Source organism: Sinocyclocheilus anshuiensis, unplaced genomic scaffold (genome assembly GCF_001515605.1).
Source record: "Sinocyclocheilus anshuiensis isolate Anshui unplaced genomic scaffold, SAMN03320099.WGS_v1.1 scaffold223, whole genome shotgun sequence".
NCBI lineage: Eukaryota > Metazoa > Chordata > Actinopteri > Cypriniformes > Cyprinidae > Sinocyclocheilus > Sinocyclocheilus anshuiensis.
The window spans coordinates 1255986-1282285 of record NW_015548214.1 but is presented as its reverse complement, the minus strand read 5'-3'; the positions used below and the strand labels follow the sequence as shown (position 1 = coordinate 1282285).

General features: G+C 37.4%; 6 protein-coding genes across 7 annotated transcripts in view; 4 read left to right on the top strand and 2 right to left on the bottom strand.

Annotated features, from left to right (window-relative positions):
* Positions 1-2500, top strand: part of LOC107653864 (microtubule-actin cross-linking factor 1-like) — a 92720-nt gene extending 90220 nt beyond the window's left edge. Inside the window, exon 92 of the mRNA XM_016440725.1 lies at positions 1969-2500. Coding sequence (XP_016296211.1) covers positions 1969-2207 — 239 coding nt within the window. The 3' untranslated portion in view covers positions 2208-2500. The remainder of the gene's footprint in view (positions 1-1968) is intronic.
* A 1115-nt stretch (positions 2501-3615) lies between these two features.
* Positions 3616-13549, top strand: LOC107653863 (bone morphogenetic protein 8A-like). The gene is made up of 7 exons (XM_016440724.1): positions 3616-4351; positions 10573-10765; positions 10971-11119; positions 11872-12063; positions 12158-12237; positions 12577-12687; positions 12779-13549. Exons 1-7 carry the CDS (start codon positions 3856-3858, stop codon positions 12926-12928), a joined length of 1371 nt encoding a protein of 456 aa, XP_016296210.1. The 5' UTR covers positions 3616-3855; the 3' UTR covers positions 12929-13549.
* Positions 13550-14487: 938 nt separating this feature from the next.
* zgc:91910 (Zinc finger protein 706-like) lies at positions 14488-16216 on the bottom strand. Of its 2 annotated transcripts, none has more exons than XM_016440722.1 (4): positions 16122-16216; positions 15406-15548; positions 15168-15298; positions 14488-15058 (listed from the first exon to the last, which is right to left on the bottom strand). In XM_016440722.1, exons 2-3 carry the CDS (start codon positions 15538-15540, stop codon positions 15203-15205), a joined length of 231 nt encoding a protein of 76 aa, XP_016296208.1. In that variant the 5' UTR covers positions 15541-15548; positions 16122-16216; the 3' UTR covers positions 14488-15058; positions 15168-15202. The 2 variants fall into 2 exon arrangements, with proteins under 2 accessions (XP_016296208.1, XP_016296209.1); XM_016440723.1 differs by having other exon boundaries at positions 15406-15571; positions 16122-16170.
* Positions 16217-16850: 634 nt separating this feature from the next.
* LOC107653859 (proteasome subunit alpha type-2) lies at positions 16851-19091 on the top strand. Its single transcript, XM_016440719.1, has 8 exons — positions 16851-16945; positions 17477-17553; positions 17673-17805; positions 18139-18261; positions 18342-18423; positions 18531-18604; positions 18725-18782; positions 18865-19091. The coding sequence occupies exons 1-8, from the start codon at positions 16905-16907 to the stop codon at positions 18979-18981; spliced, it is 705 nt and encodes a 234-aa protein (XP_016296205.1). The 5' UTR covers positions 16851-16904; the 3' UTR covers positions 18982-19091.
* A 126-nt stretch (positions 19092-19217) lies between these two features.
* Positions 19218-21660, bottom strand: LOC107653860 (protein N-terminal glutamine amidohydrolase-like). Its single transcript, XM_016440720.1, has 6 exons — positions 21433-21660; positions 21262-21361; positions 21120-21170; positions 20873-21021; positions 20660-20784; positions 19218-19461 (listed from the first exon to the last, which is right to left on the bottom strand). Exons 1-6 carry the CDS (start codon positions 21519-21521, stop codon positions 19358-19360), a joined length of 618 nt encoding a protein of 205 aa, XP_016296206.1. The 5' UTR covers positions 21522-21660; the 3' UTR covers positions 19218-19357.
* A 1331-nt stretch (positions 21661-22991) lies between these two features.
* On the top strand, positions 22992-24142 carry LOC107653858 (forkhead box protein H1-like). The gene is made up of 3 exons (XM_016440718.1): positions 22992-23239; positions 23342-23437; positions 23543-24142. Exons 1-3 carry the CDS (start codon positions 23087-23089, stop codon positions 24065-24067), a joined length of 774 nt encoding a protein of 257 aa, XP_016296204.1. The 5' UTR covers positions 22992-23086; the 3' UTR covers positions 24068-24142.
* The last annotated feature ends 2158 nt before the right edge of the window (positions 24143-26300 follow it).

The following is a 26300-nucleotide window of genomic DNA, read 5'->3' as shown; positions in this document are numbered from 1 at the left end:
AGCAGCTTTGAAACGGTATTGTGAAAAGCTCTATAAAAATCTACTGTGTAACTGATGTAACTGAAGGTACTAACAGACCCTTCTGAAAAACATAGTTAGCTACACTACAAGCTTATAACAAAAAGTATTGAATATTGAAGCCATTTAAGAGGGCAGTATATTTTAGTGCTGCAACCAATAAGTTTGTGATTTTTACGTTCAAGATAATCTTCACAAATAACATTTATGAATTTTGAATCCTAACTACAATCGGCTAGAGTAAAAAGCTAAAGGTAGGCTATAATTGAACACTTCATCATCACCACCACTCTTTCAGTCTTTAAGATCTACAAGTTGGAAAGTTTGAGTTATAAAAAATAGTTTGCAAGAGAATGACTCTAAACAAAATGAGGCTGTTAAAGTGGACTAGTGTTAGTTAGTTTAGTTTATTGTCCTTTTGGAAATTATTTTTGTGTCTCTGGCAACTCTTCAGTGATCAACAACAATAATTAACAAATATAAACATCAACAGGTTACAACACATTACAAATAAATACAACCAGCATCAAACAACAGCCCTCTCACAACAACAGAATCACTGCCATAGATGTAAAATGACAACTGTGATACCACAAAAATGTATTTAACAGAGCTATACTGGATGATATAAAAGATCTTTGTGCACAGGCAGTCCGTAATAATGGTACCCTGTACCTTCGACCAGATGGTAATAACTCATATTCACCACAAAGAGGATGCGATGCATCCAGAAAAATTGCATGGCTTTTCCTCACAGCTCGAAATTCACATAGTTTTATCAGACTATGCTGTTGTTTACCTGCAATCTTACTAGCCATATTAACAATTTTATTTAGTTTGTTCTTATTTACTACAGACTGTGAGAAATACAGGCAACAAAGCTGAAAGTCAAGATACTCTCCACAAATAAACGATAGAATAGAGCCAACATATATGTATCCACACCAAACTGTCGAAGCTTACACATGAAATACAATCGTTGCAGCCCTTTCTTGTAAACAGCTGCTGTATTTACATCCCATGTCAGTTTTACATCAATGATTGTCCCTAGATATTTATATTCATTTACAACTTCAATGCCCTCACCATTAACGGTTACAGTGAGTAGATGAGTTTTCCTGTTGGGGGTAATGACGTATAATGCCCCCGACAACCTCTGTAGTCCCATTTAGCCACTTGTTAACAACACAAAGGGAGTTTTACTGATGTATTTAATGTTGTAGAATAAATATCTTCAGCTTGTGTTAACCACAGACCTTGTTTAACCAAAACCCCATTCAGAAAACGCATTGACTTTGGGGGCAATTGAACCGGATGTGTCCTTAGTTTTAGGACTCATTCCTGCAGCACACTATTATGAATATATTACTGTCTATTGGCATACTTTGGTATTGTTTTTTGTCTAGTATAACAAAACAATGTAACAATTAATTTACACTAAATTCTAAATGAATGAAACTAGAAAGCACCAAAATGTATGTTAGTCAAAATACAGTGATGAACAGTGGCATTTAAGTCACTATATCAGTACCAAAACAAAAAAGAAAGAAAAAACGTTTAGCACAGGAACTCAAACAAATTGATTAATATTTTTGTTGTTGTTGTTGTTTGTTTTAACAAACCTCCTTGTGTTAAGTTCGTTGATCCATCCAAAACAAGCCTGTTTGCTAAAATTAATAAATTACAGTTTATGTGGCTTGCTCTGCTGTAAAGCACAGTGCACAAAAAATGTCACATTCCACATGTTGGATAAAGTAGCCAATTACTGGTCAGGTAATGGGTTAGTTACAGTATTAGTGTTGCTATTTAAAACAATAAAAAATAAATGTACTCAAAGTATTAAATTTTAGATTGTGGTGGTGTTTCTATTTGGCTTTCCGTTATATTTGTAATACATCCTGATTTGCCGTTTTACTGTACCCTTAAACTTGAATCATCTTCCTTCATCAGACACCAAACGCACTCCGTCCTCGACGAGCGGCCCAGCCAGTCGAGCGGGGAGTCGTGCTGGAAGCCGTGCCAGCAGCCGAAGGGGCAGCGACGCTTCAGACACGTCTGAGCTCATGGAGACACGCTCGGCTTGCTCCGACACCTCAGACACCCCTCACCGGCCTGGGGCCAAACCCTCCAAAATCCCCACCATCTCCAAGAAGGCCCCCAGCCCCAAAACACCAGCGGCCAAGAAATGAAGTCGCCACCTTATCAGTCTATGTGACTGACTCTGAGGTGGTTGTGATTTAACCAGCAGGAGGAGAACACCACACCTTCCTCTCTCAGACGGCTAATGTGCCGCTCCGCCAGCTCAGACGAGACAGGACCAGACTTAACACCTCCAGCGTCTAGCGCAGCCGCACACTGCTGCACCACCCAGATCAATACCTACCATAATGCTGCCTTATTTGTGTTCTACATCATGTCCTTAATTTAACTGGCATTGCGATTTCTTGAATGTGCGATGGAGAACATCCGGTGTGAGCAGACATCTCTCCACAGACACTCAGGAGGGACGTCAGTTCTGCACCAGGGGTTTTCATTATTCTTCACTATGAATATGCAACCGCCCGTCACTCTCCAAACCTCATGCATGGTTGTCACTTTGGAGATGTTTGGTTGGACAAACTCGCCCTTTTCACTGGTATGCAGACCAGTCTCGCCTGGGTGTCTATGCCACCGCAAACTAGAGGAAATCAATTAAAAACAGAGATGTTTTCCTCCTGGACACTTGTATGTTTGTGTGAATGAATGTGTGGTAGTTCCTGTCATGGTAAATTAATGCAGTAATACGGAGAGGAAGTGGAGGAGGATACATATCTCTAGCCTTCCCAAGGTGTGAAGATTCTTGTGACGAGAAGACTAGATCCTTCACGTCACACGTGATCCATTTAAAGGAACTCCTATAGCGTACAGCACACGAGATTCATGCGCTCGCACCGACGGTCTTCTCCACTGTGTGTCCACACAGTCTAGTTGTGTCCTTTTGTTACAGACATCATGTTACAGAGCTTTTCCACAGGATGCAAAAATGATTACAATTGTGAATGTTTGTTTCAAGGTTAATTTATAATCCTGACGTTTTGTTTCTTTTCTAGAATAACGAGCTGTATTTATTTGTGATTGCAGTATCATATCAACTCTTAAGAATGAGTAGTATTAACACAACAGGAATCGCTCTTGGTTTTGTTTTTGTACGTCCGCTCCTGACGTAATGAAGTTCTCTGACTGATCATTTCTGATGTTATAACTGACCAGGAAGCTTAATGATTCCAATGGTGGCCTTTTTGCCGGCGACTAACTTTAGATGACGTCAAAAGTGGCTTCCTACTTGTTCTTTCGTGACGGAAGCACCCTAAATAATGAATGATGGGAGCGGCTCGCGTTGCCCCCGTTAAAAACAGCGCTTTGAATCTTGTCTTTGACAAGCTGAAGTATATGAATACCTGAAGAAAGGTGATTTTTATTTATTTATTGTGTCCTTGGGAGGGAGGTGAGGGCTGTGAAAGGATCCACCTTTTGATTGTGTTACTCTTTTGACATGACTGAGAAACAGGGGTGCAATTGTGTAAAAGTAAAGAAGTTATGATTATAAATCCTTTTGGTAAATGAAATGACAGCATGAGGAATGACTGTCAAAAGGCGATAAACTGAGTGGCTTGTAGCAGTAAACATTGCACTCTTTCAAATAACGATGACTGCTGTGGAATCTGAGTGGCTTAGACGTCGGAGTGTTATTCAGAGTTGAACTTCAAGACAGTAGTCAGACCATTCCAGAGAAAACCAACGTCGGGTAAACACCCAGAGGTTTTGGAGGGACAAATACGATCTTTATAGACCGCTGCAATGGAGCAGAGCTCTTCTGCCACACCAATGGGCAAACAGGAGAGTGTGGTTGAGTGTGTGTCCTCACACCGCAGCAGAGGGAGGAAGGAGAGCTGTGGCAGCCGAACCCGAGGCCGCCAGCGACTGTTTCCTCTGCCTGTCCTCCTCCCTCTCTGCATGCTGCTGTGTGTTTGGGCTCAGGTGGAAGGAGTGGTTCATTCCAGCTTCCGCAGACTCAGTGGTCGTGAAAAGAAGGAGATGCAGAAGGAGATTTTATCCATTTTGGGTCTACCCGGCCGGCCCAGACCTCACCCGCCTCTGCGGCCCCCTTCCTCCGCCCCGCTCTTCATGCTGGACCTTTACCATGCCGTGTCGTACGAGGCCGATGATGGACTGAGTCTGGGCTTCACTCCAGAAGGGGTCAGTCATGCGGCGCTGCCCACTTTAAGCACACACACGCCACCCCTCGGCACAGTGGTTAGCGAGGCCGACACGGTTATGAGCTTTGTCAACCTGGGTAAGTGAAAGCTGGCAAGGGTTAAACGCACTTCACTTACAGAAGACATGAATTACTATACAGCGGCCCATGTGTGGACATAAACCACACTTGAAAATGTGTAAATGTCATTGTATTATATAACGCATTAGACCGAGTGTCATTTATTTAAAAGAAAGACAAGACAATCAGTACATTTCACATTGAGAAGTTTGTTGCAACAACAAATACTTTCACAAAAAATTATTTTGGACACTTTCTGTTTGACAAACTGGAACTGGAACTTAATGTCAGTGTTACTATATATTATTTATAGATTATCTTTAATGAATAAACTTTTATTTTTATATTTTCAGTTTTAATTTTAAAGTTTTAGTAATTTTGTTCTGTGCTTTTGTTATTGTTTTGTTTTTGTTTTAATATTTTGATTCAGCCTTCATTTGTTTTTTAGTTTATGTTTAAGTACTTCAAATTCAGCTTATTTTATTTCAGTTATGTGTGTGTGTGTGTGTGTGTGTGTGTGTGTGTGTGTGTGTGTGTGTGCAGGGATGCCACCGTTAACAGGAAATGGCACAGTAATTACAAGCAGTAGAGATAATGACACACCCCATTAAATCTTCAAAAGGGGATGAGCCTTTGGTGTGTGCAGAGATTTGAACACTGCACTTTTATAGAAGATTTACAGTAATTCGGGAGTTCAGAAACGGGCCCACGAGTGAATAGAAGCACCTTTGTGCCGTGTGTGTTGGTCACACTTAAGTAGTGTGTGTTTGTACTGGACTCTGTGTATGTTTGGTGGTCCGATGCAGCGGATGGGGTTTGGGAAGGGTGGGGTTTCATCATCTCCATTCTGCAGCTGTGTCTGTGTTTATATACAAATATTTAAACCCACTCACATCCTTTCCCACCAAACACCATCCACACCACCGAGCCGAGTTCTCGTGGCATCTCACAGTCCTGCGGTGTTATTTCATTCTTATAATCAACTGAGGTCAATACACATAATCCCTCATTTTTTTGCATTTTTAGTTTTTTATCAAACTGTTTTCCTATAATAAAAAAAAAACCTCACGTTATATGGGTGTGTTTGCATAGCTGACTAATGGCATGTCAATGGCCCTCATTTTTATTTTAAATTTCAAGACTTTAGGTAAAAAATTATACTTTTATAATATCTATATAAATATTTATACACATTATTTTATGTAATTTTATATTTTGTGTAATTCATAATATATATTCATTGCAAATCAAGGTTCCATATATACATCTTCAATAAGACAGCATTGCTCTGTCACTCCTTGGCTATTGTTGAAACCACAGAATATAAATACAGTTTTCATGTTACCGTCACCATAAAAACTCATTTCTAGTCTGTGCAAAGGTTGGATCACATCTGAGAACATCTTTATGCCAAACCACATGATAATTGTCAGCAATTTGTGAGGTATGTGTAGAAGATGAGACTGTTTGATAGTAGATGGAGATTGAGGTGAGAAGGGTTTAGGGAAGAGCGGGCGGAGGATCCAGTCATTGGAAACACTCCCTCTGCGTAAGTGTGTATCTTGGAGGGAAGGAGGTCACCCGTGTTCAGATTATGCCTTCAACGCAAGCAGCACACAGGCTAAGAATACCACAGCTCATTGGGATCTCGCAACTTCACAATTCAGAAAAACATTTGGAGATGGTAACAGTATTCTGGTGAACAAATCATTTTCTCACTCGAAATCCTGAAATATATATATTTTTGATTTTTCAGGAGTCTTGGATATTTCCACCCATTGGATTAAACATTTTAATCCCAATATTAATGGATTACTGCAAGGGAGTTTTGTAACTTTTGGTTTTTCATTTAAACCTAGAGGATTTCATCAGCTTGGAGTTGTGACTCTCATCTTCTCAAAAGGAGCAGAAGCAGGTGTTGTGTTTGATCCAGAAACCTTTGAAGAAAAAAACCTTTGAAACCTGATGTTTGTGAGGCCCTGTGTTTTTAAGACTTTAATTTCACATTGTGCTTAGTCCGTCCAATTCCGAGATCACCGCTGAAGGGATTTGAGCTTCTAGGAAGACCTGTTTGTGTTCTCTTCCAGTTTCTAGGATATTTGTTTTTTGTTGTCCATCTCTGTAAGCACATTGTAGAGAAGCCCTGTGGTTTGGTAAATGAAATGACAGCATGAGGAATGACTGTCAAAAGGCGATAAACTGAGTGGCTTGTAGCAGTAAACATTGCACTCTTTCAAATAACGATGACTGCTGTGGAATCTGAGTGGCTTAGACGTCGGAGTGTTATTCAGAGTTGAACTTCAAGACAGTAGTCAGACCATTCCAGAGAAAACCAACGTCGGGTAAACACCCAGAGGTTTTGGAGGGACAAATACGATCTTTATAGACCGCTGCAATGGAGCAGAGCTCTTCTGCCACACCAATGGGCAAACAGGAGAGTGTGGTTGAGTGTGTGTCCTCACACCGCAGCAGAGGGAGGAAGGAGAGCTGTGGCAGCCGAACCCGAGGCCGCCAGCGACTGTTTCCTCTGCCTGGGAACTGGAACTTAATGTCAGTGTTACTATATATTATTTATAGATTATCTTTAATGAATAAACTTTTATTTTTATATTTTCAGTTTTAATTTTAAAGTTTTAGTAATTTTGTTCTGTGCTTTTGTTATTGTTTTGTTTTTGTTTTAATATTTTGATTCAGCCTTCATTTGTTTTTTAGTTTATGTTTAAGTACTTCAAATTCAGCTTATTTTATTTCAGTTATATTTTATTTTAGCTTTATTTCTATTAATATTATATTTTTTTTATATATATTTAGTTAACAGTAACAACGCTGGTTTATATGAAAGCCTGCCTTAGCGATCAAGTTTAAAATAAGAAGCAAAATCACACTGTTGGATATAAAGTCACATTTATAGTAAATAATGCATTTTTTTTAATTATTTACTTCTTTTTATGTTTTTTTTTTTTTTTTAGGTGCTAAGAGGCTTCCATATGTCCACAGAAATTCACCTTGACTTAAATGTCATTGCAAAAATAACTAGAAAGTGGTTAGTTATGAGAACAAGTGTAATATCATTTGTTTGCAAATACCACTTGCTTTGATATTTTAGCTAATACAATGCCATTTTAAGTCTGCTTTCAGTGCCCTAATGTCTTTTTGGGGAGCACAGTAAATAATGCTGTTTTATAGCACAAAAATACTGTATTGGAAGCCAGATAGTTATTCATATACAATGCCATATGCCATTGATTTTGAGAAGCTGACAAGGCTTGTAGTGTGTACTGATAATACAGTCTGTTCCCTGAGACAGACCCACAATCACTCCATCATCTCTTCCTGTCTCAGCCCAAACACAGACGATACTTATCTGTCACGAAACAAACAACAGTTTAACATCCTATTTACTATTCTTGCTTCTCTTTCCACGTCGTTCCTGCCACACTATTATTGGTCAGTATCACCCCTTTCTCAGATGTAACTAGTGGTGTTTGCTAAGGCAGGCATCACTATTATTATTGCTCATATTTGGGTTAGTGATTTAAACAAACCTGTAACCCTAATTATGAAACTTTGCTGCATTACTGTTTGTGCTACAAACATGAATGATGCCTCAAATCATGTGGCTCTTTGAGGAGAGGTGTGCTTTTGCTTTTCTAATTGATTGGACACTCTTAAAAATAACGGTTCGTAAAAGGTCCATTTTTTAATAGTGTGAAGAACATTTTAATAATCTGAAGAAACTGTCTACAATAGACTCTTGAACATAAAGATTCCGAAAGACCATATTTGTTGTGATGACATAGAACATTTTTAAAGTTCTGCAAAAAAAAAAAAAGCCTTGAACAGTTCTAACAGCGGTTAAAGAACATTTTAATAATTTTTCCAATAGACTCTTGAAAATATACTGTACGGTCCAAAAGGGGGTTTTCATAGCAATTCCATAGAAGAACTACTTTTACTTGATTTAAAGAGCATTTAAAAAGAACCTTTTTTCCACTACATAAAAAACATTTTGTGCATTCGCTGTTAAAAATAAAGATTCCAAAAGGGCAGTTATGCAACGATTCCCTAGAAGAACCATTTTTGGCTCCCCAAAGAACTTTTCAGTGAACGGTTCTTAAAAGATCTACTACTTTTTTTAGTGTGAAGAACATCTAAAAAATCTAAAGAACCTTTTGTGTTATGAAAAGTTTCTAAGGATGTTAAAGTTTCCTCATGGAACCATCAAATGAAGAACTTTTATTTAGGGCTGCCCTCGACTAAAGATTTTTCTGATCGACTAATAGTTGTTTATTTAAAGCAAGTTTATATTAATAAACCATATAATTCATAATAATGAGCCTTTAATTGCCTGTAGCCTATCAGCGCTCAAGCGCACACATGAAGCTTGCCACAGCGCACTGCAGAAGTAATGATTATGAATGCATCGGGAAAAAACTGCAAGAAGACTGCCTTAACATTCAAATAATTAATTGATAAACTAGTGTTTTCAGTATTTTCGGCTGCAATGACAAAGTCGACGACATTGACTCGTCATCTCCACAGTGGACAATGCACATTTCATACGGATTACATAATCTGCAAAGATTTGTTTCCATTTGAATTGGTTCATTTAAAAGTAGACATTTTGCTTTATATAGATATATTTTTTTATGTCTGTGAGGCAAGCATGGAGTTTCGGTTGCAGTTTTCGGGATGGTTTTTTTATTGTTTTGTTTTTTGATGCGCTCAAGTTCACAGCGTTCACAGTTCAAGCATTGCTTTCATCATTTTACAAAAGCACAACGTTTTGTTGTCATTGTGAGTGCACACAAATAAAAGTAGATCTTTTACAGATTTGAAAGATGTATTACTTTTATCTGTACGACCAAAATTGTTGGAGTATTTTAAGTTAAATGATCTCACCGAGTGAGCGCGCAACTATTCAGCTTCCACACTCCGCACAGACACTTGAATAGCGCACATTTTTCTAAGTTAACGTTAAAGTGAGCGGCCACGTAATGATGCTACTACTTACATGTTTCAGATGATAAGCAACAATTGAGGTCCGAACGAAACGAAACATTTGTTTGTCCTGACCGATGTACTGTAATTACCACATGAAGACCAGCTGTTAATAATCTTTCCGTCATGTGACTTCGCCACTTCCTGTGGAATATTTTTTTTTTTGTCCCTGCAACTAAGCACTAATAAAATTTTGCACTAAATTTAGCACTAACTAACGGTGGTTAGTCGACTATAGGGGGCAGCCCTACTTTAATTTTAAAGAATGGACTTTTCACATGGCGGACATATTGCGAGCCATAGATATGTATACGTAGATGCCTTATTAGCAACTGTTTCTATGGGCCGCTATACGTAAGCCGTCCGCCATATTCGAAGGGTCAACTTGACGTCATTCATCATAACAGTAACATAAGTTGCCAATGTTTCACAACTTGTAATATTGAGTTAATACATTTAAAAACATAACCAACACATTCTCACCTGTGAAAGGTTATCCCGTTTCTTTGGGAATTTAAATCCCGGCAGTTTTTACAACGATCAGCTGTGCAGGATTGTGGCATCTTCGAATATTCATTGATTATTATGGTGAATGACGTCAAGTTGACCGTTAAAGATGGCGGACGCGTCTACATGCTTGGCGCAGTCAAATGGGGCAGATACATATCTATGTTGCGAACACTTACAACACGCTAGCATCATGGCCTGGAGTTCATGATGTTCTTCAGAAAAACATAAAAATCAAGTTCTTACTCCTGCCAGTTGTCTTTTAATATAGTGTTTTCCTTTTCTCTGTGCTTTTCTAAATGTAAATCTTGATTATTGTGGATCTACAAAGGCCAGTCCAGATCAGGCCATGTGATGTTGTAGTGGGCACACAGCTGTGGGGAATTACAGGCCCCACTGAAAGGCAGAAAAAAGATGAGATGAAGTGGATGAAAATACTGTTGGGCACTCCTCTAAAAATACAGCGCTGGACTGTAATTAGTGGTGGTGCGCTGAGCTGCAGCAGCTCCACAACGCCTCTAATTACCCCACTGCAGAGCTCCAGCCGTGGGTGTCAGTCCGATCTGCTGAGCTCTACCAGAACAAATGTTCCATTTTTTGTTCCCCCATCTTCTCCTGCCAATCAACCCTCTAACATGTCTCAAGTGTCCTCACACTCACTCAACACATACGCTCCTCTGAGGTAGTTATTGTTTTTTAACTCTCTCTCTGGCCTCTGTCTCTGACCGCAGTGGAGCAGGAGAAGGATCTGCTGCAGCCTCGGCCGTACTGGAAGGAGTTCCGCTTCGATCTCACTCCGCTTCCTCAGGGAGAGACAGTCACCGCTGCTGAGTTTCGCATCTATAAAACTCTTACCGTGGGTTGGCGTGCAAACCGCACCCTCCATATCTCTGTCTATGAAATCCAGAGGGAGAAAAGACACAGGTCATAGTCATATATGATCATTTATACAGATTTGTGATACGGAATCTGATTCAGAAACTAGATATCATTTGATTTTAGTGATTATGAAGCAAGAATCCTTGACATTAAATGACATTTTAGTAGTTTTTTGTGCATTCATCAATGTCACTGAGATCCATCGTCGGTCATTATGATGGAAATACATTAAGATCTTGTGGTTTGACAGGGAGCCTGAGCTGGTGTTGTTGGACATGCAGTCTGTGCCGGTGGGTCAAGAGGGTTGGCTGGCATTTGATGTGACTTCTGCGAGCAATCGCTGGCTTCTCCACCCTCGGAGCAACTTGGGCATCCGCCTTTATGTGGAAACTGAGGAGGGTGAGCTATTCCTTATGTACAGAATGATGGCTAAATAGCACTGATAGCATCATTGGATGGTGCTCCTCACTACAGGTTTGACACCATGTGACACCTCAAAAAGAATAATAACATTTATTAAAATAAATACAGAAATTGCAAAAATAAAGATAATACATAATCTTTTATTTTTACTTTTATTTTTAATATATAAAATAAAATATAATATAAAAATATTAATAAATAAACTTTTTTGGTCTTGACTCAAAAATTGTTTTTCTTCTGCCTTAATTGCCCCACCTAACTTGATTTAACTTGGTGTTTTTAATCTCAATCTCAATACCATTTGTGTTTTTAAACTCAATTGCTCATTGTAGCCTTCCTCTAGTTTAAGCAGTAGAGCATGGCGCTATCAATGTGTATCAAGCTGTAATCTGAATTCAATTCTGAATACCCTGAATAGAGTGTACACAAGTAGCTTTGGATAAAAGTGTCTGCCAAATGCATAAAAAACTCAAATGTTTACAATAATTAAATATATTGTTAAACATCTTCCTGCAACTCCTACTACAAATCTTGTCTGATTTATCTTTAGACCAAGTCTCACAAAAGTTACTGAAGGAGTTTTTGATTTTTGCAACCAACTGGTACTGAATTCTGCTGTAGCAAGCAACAAACATTTGGTCTGTATCTTGGCAGCTTTGACCTATTGAAGCAAACCACGTTTAGTGTCATAGGTCATATGGTAAAACACTGAAATCTTGTTTTCACAGACCGGTCGTTGTCAGCCACATGGGTGGGTCTGGTGGGTCGGCGCGGGCCGCGCTCTAAACAGCCTTTTATGGTGACGTTCTTCAGAGCCAGTCAAGCCCCTTGCCGCCCACCCCGTGCTTTGAGACACAACAATCCACGCAAGAAAAAACCCAAGTACGACCTGCCACACCCAAACAGACCCGGCATATTTGGTGAGCCACAATAAGCAGTTTAAGAGGCAGATTGTGTTTAAAGGAGCATATGAAATGATTTGTCTTTGAGTTGCGATTGTCTCACTTATTCCAGACCAAAATCATGCCAGCAGCGGACGCCAGGCCTGTAAGAAACATGAACTCTATGTCAGCTTCAGCGACCTTGGCTGGAAGGTGAGACGTCCTGCCTTTCATACATTTGCACATTCAAACAACAAACAAGAAGTTAAATAATAAGTCACTTACATTTTAGACACAGTATTGAAAATTGATCTGTACATTTTTGCTCTGCCATTGGAAAAAGTTCTTAAGTCAAAACAGAATTAACTGAATTAAGTGTTTTTGAACAAATCAATTGAGTGGATGACTCACTTGTCGCCACCTACTGGCTCATTGATATAACCTGCAGAAAGAGTCACTGAACAATCCACACTATTAATGTTTTGAACAAACACTGAAGTCTCTGTACTGTTAAGAGTGTTTAAATATTTAATTTCTAAAATTATTTTTCAGGACTGGGTTTTGGCCCCTACAGGTTATTCTGCATATTATTGTGATGGGGAATGTGATTATCCTCTGGGCTCTTGTATGAATGCCACAAACCACGCCATGATCCAGCTGCTGGTACGTAATCTGACTTTTGACATTTCTGTATGTGATTGTCTGAACTACAATGCCAGGAGACTTCTTCGAAATGTACTGACTCTTTTGGCAGGTTCATCTTCTAAGACCAAATGAAGTACCCAAAGCCTGCTGCGCTCCAACCAAACTCAGTCCCATCTCTGTGCTCTTCTATGACGACAACAACAATGTTATTCTCAAGAAACATCGAAACATGGTGGTCAAGAATTGTGGCTGTCTATAACCTGTTGTACATTCAAGCTTTAAATCTGAAACAAATGTAGATGTACTATAATATTCAGAGGCACCATTTGTAATATACAGTGATTCAAAATTTATTTAGCCAAATTTGAGTGTTCTTACCCATCCCAAATGATTGACAAATGATAGTTATTGAAGTGTCATGATGGTTTATCAGCATAATTTTCACAATTTTATTGTGAGGGGATTTAAGATTGGAATCCATCCCATAATAATAATAATAATAATAATAATAAAAATAAAAATACATATTTTGTATAGCTGTCTTACATTTAAATTGTCCAAGTTTTTAATTTTATTTATTTATTTTTGCAGTCAGTAGTTTGGTGCTAATTTAAATGGCCGGTCCTTAATCATTTCATTTAACCCTTTCCTCTCTGGTGTATTGATTTCAAAAACAAGTTCAGAACATGAATCTTGAGTGTTTTAGCTTTCAAATGATGCATAGTTTATGATGAATGTTTTTATAAAACAAAGGTAATTAAAAGTACAGATATGCCTAAACACGCTCTTCCGGCCTGGCCCGTGCAGGTTAAGAGGTTAAAAAGCTTCACACATTAAAGGAATAGTTCAGCCAAAAATGAAATTTCTGTCATCAATTACTCACCCTCATGTCATTCCAAACCTGTATGAGTTTTTTTTTACTTTTTTTCAGTCGAGTACAAAAGATATTTTGAAGAATTTCCAAAATACTATGGAAGTCAATGGCTACTGTCAACTGTTTGGTTATCCATATTCTTCATAATAACGTTGTGTTCAGCAGAATAAACAAATTCATACAGGTTTGGAACAACTTGAGTAAATGATGAGAACTTTTATTTTGGGTACTACCCCTGGAGTAAGTTTTTGTGAAGACTTTGCCTTGTTAAAATGATGTTGGAGAGAATCCTCACACTCATTGGCTGCGGCCTCTGGAGATGCGCTAGTAGTGTTGTGTAGTTTGGTGATGCCAAATAAAAAGATTAGATAATAAAGGAACAGCTTATTATAGTGCTTTGCCAACAGAGACAAGGGGAGAATCAGTATCTGTACAGCCGAAGAAGCAGAAAATATTTGAAACCAGAAAACAAAGACAAAAAAGAATGTAAACTTCGCTATTATAGCATCCACAATATGGAAAGATTTAATGACAGAGAACAGGAATAGTGATGCCCAAGTTGCTTCCTTCTTGTTGGACGGGTAAGATCTTTTTTTTGTGCGTGTAAACCGCTCTATGAAAACAGTATCAGTGTTAGTTCCGTCAAACTGAGACGATCATGCTGATCGATGTCAATACTGTCGAACACCATTTTTGTATCAGTGCTTAATCAGCAATGAAAACGTTAAGTAAACAACTACTGAATGCAGTTTTAATACAATAAGTAGGCTATTTGTTAACCAAATTGCCTTCATGGTTTTGTAAATAGTGTGGAAAAAATCCACTGCTAAAAAGCTATTTTCACTTTTAGTTATAATGGATACTATTACAGCTTTTCTCAAGTGTCAGGTTAATAACAGCCCTGCTCTTGATGCTCTTTCTAGTAACCATGACACACATATGGACTATATGCATATACATTTATTGAAAACTTTAGAAAACAAAGTAACAAAAGCGTGTCCGTGGGTCCTGACTCAGATATTATTCTGACTGCTTGAACAGGTGCAAATTTACAGCATTTGTTATTATTTTGAGCATGTCAATCAATGCATCTCAATCCCAATCCTGGACAGTACTATTAATAATACACACATTGGTGCCCCTCTCCATTTTGGTTCACAGCAAAAAGATCAGGGCACATACATTTTTATACACTGCAGCACCTAATCATTTTTTTTTTTAACTTTACAGGGACGAAGTGCCACGGGGTATTGGGAAAGTGGTGAATAAATATGGCGAGTTTAAGCACATGGCAATGAGACAGTTAGGTCACAGCACACTTTGAAAAGATGAAAGAAATATGCACATATAAAAAATATAAAAATATATATATATATATATATATTTGTGCTGGTGTGCTTGAGTCCGTCCTAAGATCTCCTTGTCATTGTGTCCACATGGTCCACAGTCTATGTTTGTGAAATACAGCAAGTCGAGTCAGTCGGCTGAGTCGAATCAGGTTTCATTCCTCAGGGTCTGAAAATTGGACCATAATTATGAGATGACTACACAGCCATATTGACAGGTGTACATACATTTTGTCGGTTTATTTTAGGCTTGATTCTGATGCCTGTATTAGACTCACCCCTGTTTTAGGTCTATGTTGGTTTCTTGTGTCCTTTAGGCTTGAACATCCACCAGCTCAGGGGGCATAGGAGATTTTGGGTGTTTGCTTTCAAAATGCTGTTTAAAGGTCTTGGGGTCTGGCATCTGTGTCTATAAAAGGAATAACAACATACCTTAAGACGTTAAGAGAAGTTTGAGGTACAGCGGCTCAAACCAGTGACCTTCCGGCCGTAACTTAAGTCACATCAATTTCTCACCTTACAGACAGGACATGTGTGGACCAGAGCTGCTTTGGCTGCAGTCTTCTGATCCGCTCCTTGAGCTTTCTTCTTCTCAGCTGCTTTCTTTGCGTTCTTCTGTTGAGACTGGATCTTCTGCTGCCCACGAGCCATGGCCTTCTCTGAAATCAGGCATACCGACTCACTCAAGAAGACAAGCTCGGTCAGCTTTCATTGTGTCTTTCGTTCCATAAAGTGATTGGCAGCAGACTGAGGAAAGTCATAAAGGTTTGAAACAACAAGTAGACGAGTAAATTATGACAGAATTGTCATATTTGGTTGAATTATCCCTTTAAAATATGCCTAAAAGCGATAACTATCTGATTTACACGAGTGAAATATATAGGACCAATCTGACAACAGGGTTTATCAGAAAATAAACCATCGTAACGATATAAACGTTAAAATGTTATACAGATTTATAATCGATGTATAATACGTGTTAAGAAATGTATAAATGACGACAAGTGTCTTCCCCAGGAAGAGAAACCCGTTTTATAACAAACTAAAATCACAATATAGAGACCGCATTAGCTAGTAGCTCATCCGCCTTATTCAAAACTGATCTAAACCGTGTAGTGGACAAAACGGCCCAGATTAAAAATCATCATTATTAACCATAAACAGTTTCAAACAACAAACATGATATTTATAAGGTGAAATGTGGTAGATTGATCAATATTTAGGGACAATACCTCGGCGTTAAGACACGCTAGGACGTGAAGCTCAACTGACGCGACTCTGACTTCCGTCAGAAGCACTTAAATTACATAATAAAGGTTTTCCTCAACTACTCAAACTGATAAGATGATGATGATTTAAATAAATTATCCTGTTCAGGTCCGAGATGGATAAGTTGATTGAGTACTTTTATTTATTTTAATTGTATGTATCACTTTGTTTTGAAGATGTTTTGGAGTATTCTCAAACAAAAATGAACGAGGCTAAATAAATGTTGTAATATAGTCTCTGTGTGTAGTGATAATGGGAGAAACGGAGCTGTCTGAATCTGTCAATCAAAAGAATCAGTTGATTCGAAAAATGACTTTCTAGTTCGAAGCGCTCGAAACACCACTGAGGCCATCTGCTGGCCACATATATGCTAATGCGATGGAAATACTCACTACTACAATCATAGATAATAATATGTATACATATCTATGACCACAATGCTAGGGAGTTTCTGCCACAATCTACATATTGTATTTACACATTTCTGAATCTTCGCAGAATATGTACATTTTAAAGTATGAGAAATATAGTTGTTTTAAATCAAATTTGTGTTCATGCTAATACAATAGTCGTGTTTTTTTATATATATAATTGTATTACTCAGAAACGTACGAAACAATTAAATGTATTTGATACAGAAAGAGTGATCTGTTATCTGTTCAGTTTGTACACTTTTATTTTGACGAGTGTGTTCACAAAAAGGTGTCGGAAGTTGTTTTGATGTACTTCCGTGGCTAAAGACAAACATGGCAGAACGAGGATACAGTTTTTCTCTCACAACATTTAGGTAATTATGTCCATTATTGATTGATAGGTGGCTGTAATATTTCATTATATATCTTTTGTTGCTTGCATTCACTGAAAATAGTTGTGTTTTGTTCGACATGTGCGTTACGCGTACTTAATTGTGTCACATCAGAGATGCAGTGTCACGATGTTAGTTACAACGGAGCTTTATGACTTTTGTTCCTTTTTCTCTATTAGTGCATTCTTTTTTTTACTGAAGTTATTTATTGTCATGTTTTACTACAGATTTTGTGGCGAATATTATTCATTTTTAATCCATTAATCTTTTGTGGTTTGTACAATATTCAGTGACCTAATATAAAAAAGTATGTAAAAGTTAGTATGAAGCTTTTGTTAAAGCTAAAAATCTGTCAGTTTGAAATTATTAAAATAATTTAATTTAATTTAAATGATTTAAAATCAAAATTATGTACATCTGAATTGGTCGAAAATAAGTTATACATTCAGCTTCAGTTTAGATACATTTCTAATGTATTTCTGTAAAACAATGCATTTTTTTTCTTCAACACAGCCCCTCTGGCAAACTGGTGCAGATTGAATATGCTCTGGCGGCTGTAGCAGCCGGTGCTCCATCTGTAGGAATCAAAGGTATGTTTATATATAGATCAGTCTTTGTTACCTTTTTAACCCGTGCTGAGTTTGCATCCCTGAGGTATGCTGCACTTCAATCGTACATTTGTTTTGAAGGATCTTTTGTCATTTTGCAGCATCAAATGGAGTTGTGCTGGCAACTGAGAAGAAACAGAAGTCCATACTGTATGATGAACAGAGCGTGCACAAAGTTGAGCCAATAACCAAACACATTGGCATGGTGTACAGTGGAATGGGTCCGGACTACAGGTATGAAATAACAGTGCAGTATTTATTTAAAATGGATGGCTGATTTGTTCTAAAAATGAAACTCTTAAAGGAAAAGTCCACCCATAAATAGAAATTCTGTCATTATTTACTTCCCCCATGCTGTTCCAATTAACCTATATAACGGACTAAGATATTTTGAAAAATGTTGGTAACCAAACATTTTTGGTTTATAAATTCCATTTACAAAAAAAAAAAAAAGAACAGTACTGTTAGGTTACTAACATTCCTCAAAATATCTTCCTTTGGCTATCTCACTGACAGCTTAAGTTGCTATGATCTAGATGGTCTGTAGGGAATGATCTCTCTTGACAGGGTGCTGGTCAGAAGAGCAAGAAAGCTGGCGCAGCAGTATTTCCTGGTATACCAAGAGCCAATCCCCACTGGCCAGCTGGTACAGAGAGTGGCTTCTGTTATGCAAGAATACACACAGTCAGGGTACGTTCACTTCTTTTTATCTTTTATTATACTTTACTTTAATTAGAGCTCTTGTGGTAATTTAGTGTCATGTTTTGTAGAGGTGTGCGGCCATTTGGAGTCTCTCTTCTCATTGCCGGTTGGGATGAAGACAGACCATACTTATTTCAGTCAGACCCATCGGTACAACAAATAAATATCAATCACAACCTTTTCATCACCGTTTATTCTCTATTCAACACGCAACCATTTATGTTGTAAACTCGTGTCTCAATGGTGATATCCCACAGGGAGCATACTTTGCCTGGAAAGCCACAGCAATGGGAAAGAGCCATGTCAATGGAAAAACATTCCTTGAAAAAAGGTATCAAATAATCAACTTGTTGACTTATGCAGGTTGATTTATTGTAGTGTATACAATAGAAAAAGATGGGAATGATTTTGCAAAAGATTTACAGCATGGCATTGTACAATTTCATTACAGATATAATGAAGATCTGGAACTTGAAGATGCTATACACACTGCCATCTTAACTTTGAAGGTGAGTTTATCTCTAAATAATTATTAACTTCCTATATCACATGGCTCAAAACAAGATCAATAGCATTTTTTTTTTCTTACAGGAAAGTTTTGAAGGTCAGATGACAGAGGAAAACATTGAGGTGGGCATCTGTAATGAAGCAGGATTTCGCAGACTGTCACCTGCTGAGGTGAAGGATTACTTGGCAGCAATTGCTTAAACTACAGCACTGCAACTGCTTACACAGTTTACTATTTTGGTTTGGTTGTTAATTTGAATGTTGCAGTTTTATTATTTGTACATCTGTGTAACTGATTTCTTTATAAAAGGATACATATCAACAAATGTTACATCCTGCTTATTTCACTGGCATTTCTTTCTGTGATTTTTGGACCTGACTGTATTATGAATCACCTTTTAAGGTGTGTGAGCTGAACTGATCTATTAGTAAAAAAAAAAAAAAGAGTTTGACAGGCAACGGATATGCATTTCAAGACCCGCTTCGTCACAGTACTGTCCTTGCTAATGGGATCTTTCCCCGAGGCTCTGTTCATGCCCATTTTTCAACATAAAGTGTTGGCATAAAGAAAAAAAAATTACTTCACTCCAAAGTGTTGAACAAAGTCTGAAAGGTTGTAAACCTCTCCATATCCCACTCGAGCATCCATGCAGATGAAGTGATCAAGATTCATTTTCGATTCTGCGAAAAGAACACAGTGTAAGAGGAAGAAGAAATTATGTAAAGATCCATCTTTGATTGTCAAAAGAATTCCAGGTTCAGTTCACCCAATTAGGTTTCACGTAGTATTTTCATCTGTCAGTTGTGGAGGTCTGATTGGTTAAAGCTGTATTTATATAGTACCTTCTAAAGCGCGAGCGGAGAGATCCGCGCTCGCGCATTGTATTAATGTGCTTTCGCGCTACATTAATGCGCTCTCGACATTTGTCATTAAAATAACGCCATATAAATATACTGTATAGCATTTAACGGCAGCGGTGATGATGAAGTGAGCGCCAATGATCGCGGCCACGCCTCTCGTTCCTCACGCACGCGTGGATGCTTGGCGGCGATCAAACGGACGGGGCGGCGCTGTCATAAAACATACTCCATTAATTGATACTATAAATATATTTCCAGGATTATGAAATCCGTATGCACTGCCAGAAATGTATTCATTGCTTGCTTGATCAGCCGTTTGAATAACGATAGCAGTTTATTAAGACGGCAGATATTTTACAAGTTTATTTCCTTTTTTGACACGAGCAACTTTTTATGTCAGAAAGAGAGTTTGGTAGTAAGCAAACAAAAGTTAGGAATATTAGCATTGTTCCTGTTTAATTGCAATGGCGAAATCCATCATGGTGGAGAAAATTAATCGTAGATGGAGATTTTAATATCTAATCCCTGATTTGTTAATCTGTGTTTAAAATTAAGTGGTGCAACACAACTCGATTTAAAATAAAACCCAGATCAACAAATCCTTGATTAGCTCTAAACGTTACTTAAATTAATCCTTGTTGGTGCAACCCACCTTAGGGTTTAAGTTTAGAACTCGTAGCTTAGCTGATTTTGTTTTATTTTTGCATGAACTGCTTTGTATTGTAACTAATAAAATAAGAGATTTTATTGTTACAACTACTTCCCGTGAGCCTTTACTTATAACTACAAACTGAGCCTCAAACAAGAACAGCCACAAGGGGGGAGGGAGTCTTCTATGTCATTCCTGAAGAACTTTAACCTGCCGGCTGGTGAGTACTTCATGGTTTAGGCTAGATTCGACTATCCTTACCCTACCTGAATAATCAAAGGGTTAAAGGTGTAAGATAAAAGGACACACCGAGTAACAATATTTACAGAAGTATGTGCCAAATTAACAGACCACTCATTTTACAACAACCTGATGTCTCTAAACATGGGTATGGTGGGGGCGGCATACGCCAGTTCCCATCAGAGTCCTTCATATGTGACCGATCAGAAGCAAACTTCTTCATGTAGATGTCGCCTGGTATGACACGAAGTTTCCTGAAACACAGCAGATAACCATTGATATGGCTAGTATTATAAACTTTTTGATAAAATGCAGTTCAGATCAGATCAGTTCGTAACTTGCCTCCAGAAAGCAGGTTTTAAATGTTCATCAGAACGAAAGGCCTCCTTTGAATATACATCAAGTAAGCAAGGGAAGGGAAGGATGGTGTCTAAATCATATATATAGCTCTGTCCTTGTTTATTTACGTGTAGAAGAATAACATGGTAATCCTAAAGGCAAGCGCACAAAAAAATCTTATTAGTAAGAGTTTAGTTTAGTTTAAAAAAAAACTCGATGTTTATTTTTCCTTATTAAAAATTGCTCTTACCCAGATTACTGGTTGATCCCCTCGACTGGATTTTTGTTTCCAAATGGGTATCTGTATTAATTGTAAAATTACACATTTATGGAAATTATACAGTACACTAACATCAATATTATATACGCATAGAGACATTAATCAGCCTCACCATTTTTCTTTCATTAGATATAAAGACTGCATACACTTCATCCAACGAGCAAGTGCCCTGATCATTGACATATTCACACAATTTCCACACATTCTCCTCACTGCAAGAAAAAAAATAAATATTGTTCATTTAATAAAAATGTAGCTACTGATGCGACATCGTTACACTTACCAGTAACAGCTGGTGTATACACACTGGTTTCTAGACGGAGTGATAATTGTATATTCAGACGGGGCGCTTTCTGCGTTCATTCTTTCCATTCACATGCTATACTGTGATGTCTTTTGATTATAACGACATTAAGAACAAAAAATACAGTATAAACAACACTAAAGCGATTCGCGTTGCAATCGTACAGTATGTGTTACAGTTTATTTTGTCCGTAAGGAATTTTAGACAGGTTTGTCGTTCCGGTGCGTCAATGTAGTAATGCGCGAACATTCAGTCCTCATGTGAATGCAATGTGCGCGATTATCAATATAATTGTTGAACGAATTGCTAGTTTAAAAGTACGATTAGAAAACACGTTAGCGAAAGATAATGTGCAATTAGACATCTCTTTCAGTTTCAAATAAAAACTGTTAATGGGTTAAACCAACCCAATTCTACATTTTCACAACAAAGATGTGTTTCTCTTTTTAGACTACATACTGTTTAAAAGTTTGGGGGTCACTAAATCAAATAGCCTACTTTAATTTTTTTAACAGCTGCATTAAGATAACCGTAAGTGACCGATAGTATTTATAAATGCTGTTCTTTTTAACTTTTATTAAAGGAATCTTGAATGTTTCACGGTTTCCAAAAATATTAATCAGCAAGAAAAATGTATAATCAGATAAGATAACAAATTCTTAAGCTGCAAATCAGCATAGACTGATTTCTAAAGGATCATGTGACACTGACTGAAGACTAATGATGCAGACAATTCAGCTTTACCATCACAGGAATAAATTGGAATATATTAACAGAACATTCTTAAATTGAAATAATATTTCACAATTTTACTGTATTTTGATCAAATAAATGGAGCATTAGTGAGACATTAGTTAGTAAAAAAAAATCTTTTGAAACTTTAAGGTCACAATTCGGACTTTTTGCTCAGAAATACGAGATTATATAAAAGTCAGAATTGTGAGATTCAGAACTAACTTTTCATTTTTGTCTGTAGCGAAAACAAGCGTGGTATGGCCTTAAAGACACACCTGATTCAACAGTTAGATAATTGACATTATCTATTCAAATTGTATAACTAATTTGAATTTAAAATTTGGTATATAAAAAGCACTGTGACGGGGTCATGTGGTTGAAATAGCCTATTAAAAACATAGGTTTGATAGTAAACAACAAATAATTATTTATTTGCTAAAATATTATCAGAAGTTGTCTTCTTTATTATTTCATTCAATTAAATAACGTAAAAGGCTCTAGCCTTTTAGCATAGCCTACTGAATGAACTTTACACTGTGGGCCTGATTAATTTGGGGTGAAAATACATTCCTCCACTATTTGCACTGTTGCATCTATTATTTGGACCGTGCGTGGTTGCCTCATTTATATAAAACAAAACAGGCCCAATGTTTTAGGCTGCTATTTTTTCAATACAAAGTAAATCAACAATTAACCTCATTCTTGTTGCAAGTAACTGCCAATGAATGTTTTTTAGAGGAATAGCCTAAGAAACCGCCCCGCCATTAACACCTCGTTTTTATGAACAGCACTTACTGATGGAATGCAACACCTTTAGACCCATTGAGAGCTACATCATGGATATAAATGGGACCTGGTCTTCTCAGTCTTCAGTCTGAGTCTGGACCAGGAGCTCATCATGACTAACAACAGAGTGAAAGGAGGATTCAGCGGTTTGCTGGCAGAATCAAGTGGCGTTCCTAGAAGGAGATACAAAACTACAGGAACTTACATCGGACTTATTGCGTATGCAATTCAAGATTCACCAGACAAGATGCTCACATTCAAACAGGTAACATAACCGACTAAAAAGTCGTAAATCTGCTAAATATTAGACTTTGCAGAGTTGTCTTGCATTTCTATGATGTATGCTAACATGGTTCCCTTTGTGCAGATAATGAAAAAGCTGGAACCATTTGTTCTCGGAGACAAAAAAGGCATTGAGAACAACATCAGAGTCTGTCTTTCATCAAACAGGTGTTTTGTAAAGGTGAATTTATTAAATTTAGTCAAATTTGAGACAACGAATTACAATTAATGTGCACAGGCTAATGTTAGTAACAGTCTGTTCTATTTTTGTTTGTATTTTTAATAGGTTCCAGTCGATCCGGATTATCCAAATCCTAAAAAGAATTTCTGGAAAGTGGATGAAAATGGCATTACTCCAAAAATGTTTCGCCGACATTTCAAATATCTAATCAACATATTCCCTGGCCTGTCGATTCAGACACAGCAGGTGGATGAGTGTGAAGACAATGCTCCTGAGCCTCTTATTCCAGTCTGCAAGGTCACAGAAAACAAAAGTGAAGGCAAATTTACAGGCCCCTTTTCCATAGAATCATTATTGAAGAGCGACCGCGAAGTGAAGCGTTTGGAGGAGCACCCACACTACACAGACGCACAGCTTGGAACAAACAAGAGAAAAAACGTTTATGAATATGAAGCTGTGAAGTGTTATTACCCTGTTTCAGCGGTAGGATGGGAACTGGCCTCAGCGAAAAGACCTCGTCTATCTTCAGGACCTCAGTTCGGACAGTTTCTGCCTCCACATGTCACATATGATCACCATGTTCTCTTCAGCTCTCCTTTAATGTATGATATTAGATATGCCAGGTGGTAAACAGCCAGAATGACCACATGTAAATATGATGAAATCGCACTTTATTTTTGTTGTTTTAAATAAAAACAATCTTTTTTTCCCCCCACATTAATTGTTTACTTTACAGATAACTTATCTATAGTTTTATTATATAGCTCTATATATAGGATATGCAGTCAAACCAAAATTTATTCAGACACCAGATATAATTTTTGATATTTTTTTACTAGTGGGTGCAGGACACGATAGTTCATTTATGTAAGTGAGGATAGCAAAATAAAGTAAACTGTGACATACCCAAAAATTCTTCATGGACTACCAGTAAAATGTATACAAAATTTGGGACCAAAAGCTTTCCAACACCACTGTATATATGTGTGTATATATATATATATATATATATAATATCATTATTTAAAATAGGTAACATTTGGAGCACACCCAAAGGACCCATAGGAGCCTACACATTTTATTAAAAAATAAAATAATTTATTTTTATGTCCGGTATTTGTTAGGTTAACAGGGGAACCTAAATCAATCCCAAACATTAACAAAACATTTCAAAAAGTGAGATCTCAGAATACAATGTATTTCACATAGGCTACATTAGCATTAACATAATGTTTGTTCTCGTCAAGCAAAACAGGTCGATCAGTAAATCGGTGATTAGCACATTAACAATGTTCACATAATAGTGGAGCTACTTTCCCTTAAAAAGGATGTTTGCTTAGCGCCACAAGGTTTATTTTCGCATTTGCCACGAGGTGGCGGTAAAATGTTCAGGTTGGATTTTGATGTAAATCTCATTAAAGCAACTAAAGAAAATTGACTTGATTCATTAACGATAGCGTATACATAAACACGGGAAGTATAAATATATAAGTATAAATTAACTATAATTTATGTTATTTCTAATTATCTAATTTCTAGTCTTTTAAAAGCTGATGTCAATTTTGACCTGTTTTGTGAAACCAATAACTTTGATGGCTTGAAACCATTTTGGTCTAACATGTTTTCACTGTTCCCAAATAACACCATGATTCTGCATTATTTACCCAAAACACACACTATAAAAAACGATTTTCAGAAGTTGTAAATAAAACAAAGATTACTATAAATATTTGCTATAAAAACATTAGATATTTTTCAAAACAAATCAAATAAAAATAAATAATATCGTTTTAGTAATTAGTAATAGGCCTATATTTCCTATATTTAAAATCCTATGCATATACTGTATATATACATGCATACATACATACAGTGGGTATAGAAAATAATCATATAACACCAACATGTCAGAAAAAAACAAACAAACCAGAATCACTGAGTTGTAAAAAGGACCAGCCCCCTCCTAAAAATGACTTGTAAACTCAGGTGTAGCTAATCACCTTCTCAATGCGCACAAAGCCATTTGACTTTCAACTGTGATCAGCTGTGGTCATTTAGATTAGCTCATTATGAAAAGAGCTTTCCTGGTGCATTTTAGTCCTTGGTAGTGCAACTGAAGCAAACAATCAACTATGGGTGGCAAGACACTGTCAAAAGATCTCTGGGATAACGTTGTGGACGTGCACAAGTCAGGAGATGGATAAAAAAAAAATTAAAGGGCTTTATCGATGCCTAGAAGCACAGTGAAGTCTATTATTAAGAAGTGGAAGGTATTTGGTACAACACAGACCCTCCCTGGATCAGGACGTCGCTCTAAACTGGATGAAAGAGTCAGGAGGAAACTGGTCAGAGAGGCGACCAAGAGGCCTACAGCAACTCTGAAGCAGTTGCAGGAATTTATGACAAAGAGTGGTCATTGTGTGCATGTGATAACAATATCACAAATTCTCCACAGATGTAGCTTGTATGGGAGGGTTGCAAGAAAAAAGCCACTCCTCAAGAAAGGCCACATGCAGTCACGACTGAGCTTTGACAAAACGCATCTTGAAGATTCTGAGACAGATAAGACTAAAAGTGAATTATTTGGCCTCAACACCAAAAGATATAGCTGGCGGAAATCCAATACAACTCACCTTTCAAATAACAGCATACCTCCAGTAAAGCATGGTAATGGTAATATCCTGTTATGGGGTGTTTCTCTGCAGCAGCAACTGGAGCACTTGTCAGGATAGAAGGAAAACGGATGGGGCAAAATACAGTCAAATTCTTGAGGAAAATCTGCTGCCCTTTGCCAGAAAGTTGACGATGGTAAGAAGGTTTACCTTCCAACATGACAATGACCCAAAGCACACAGCAAAACTGA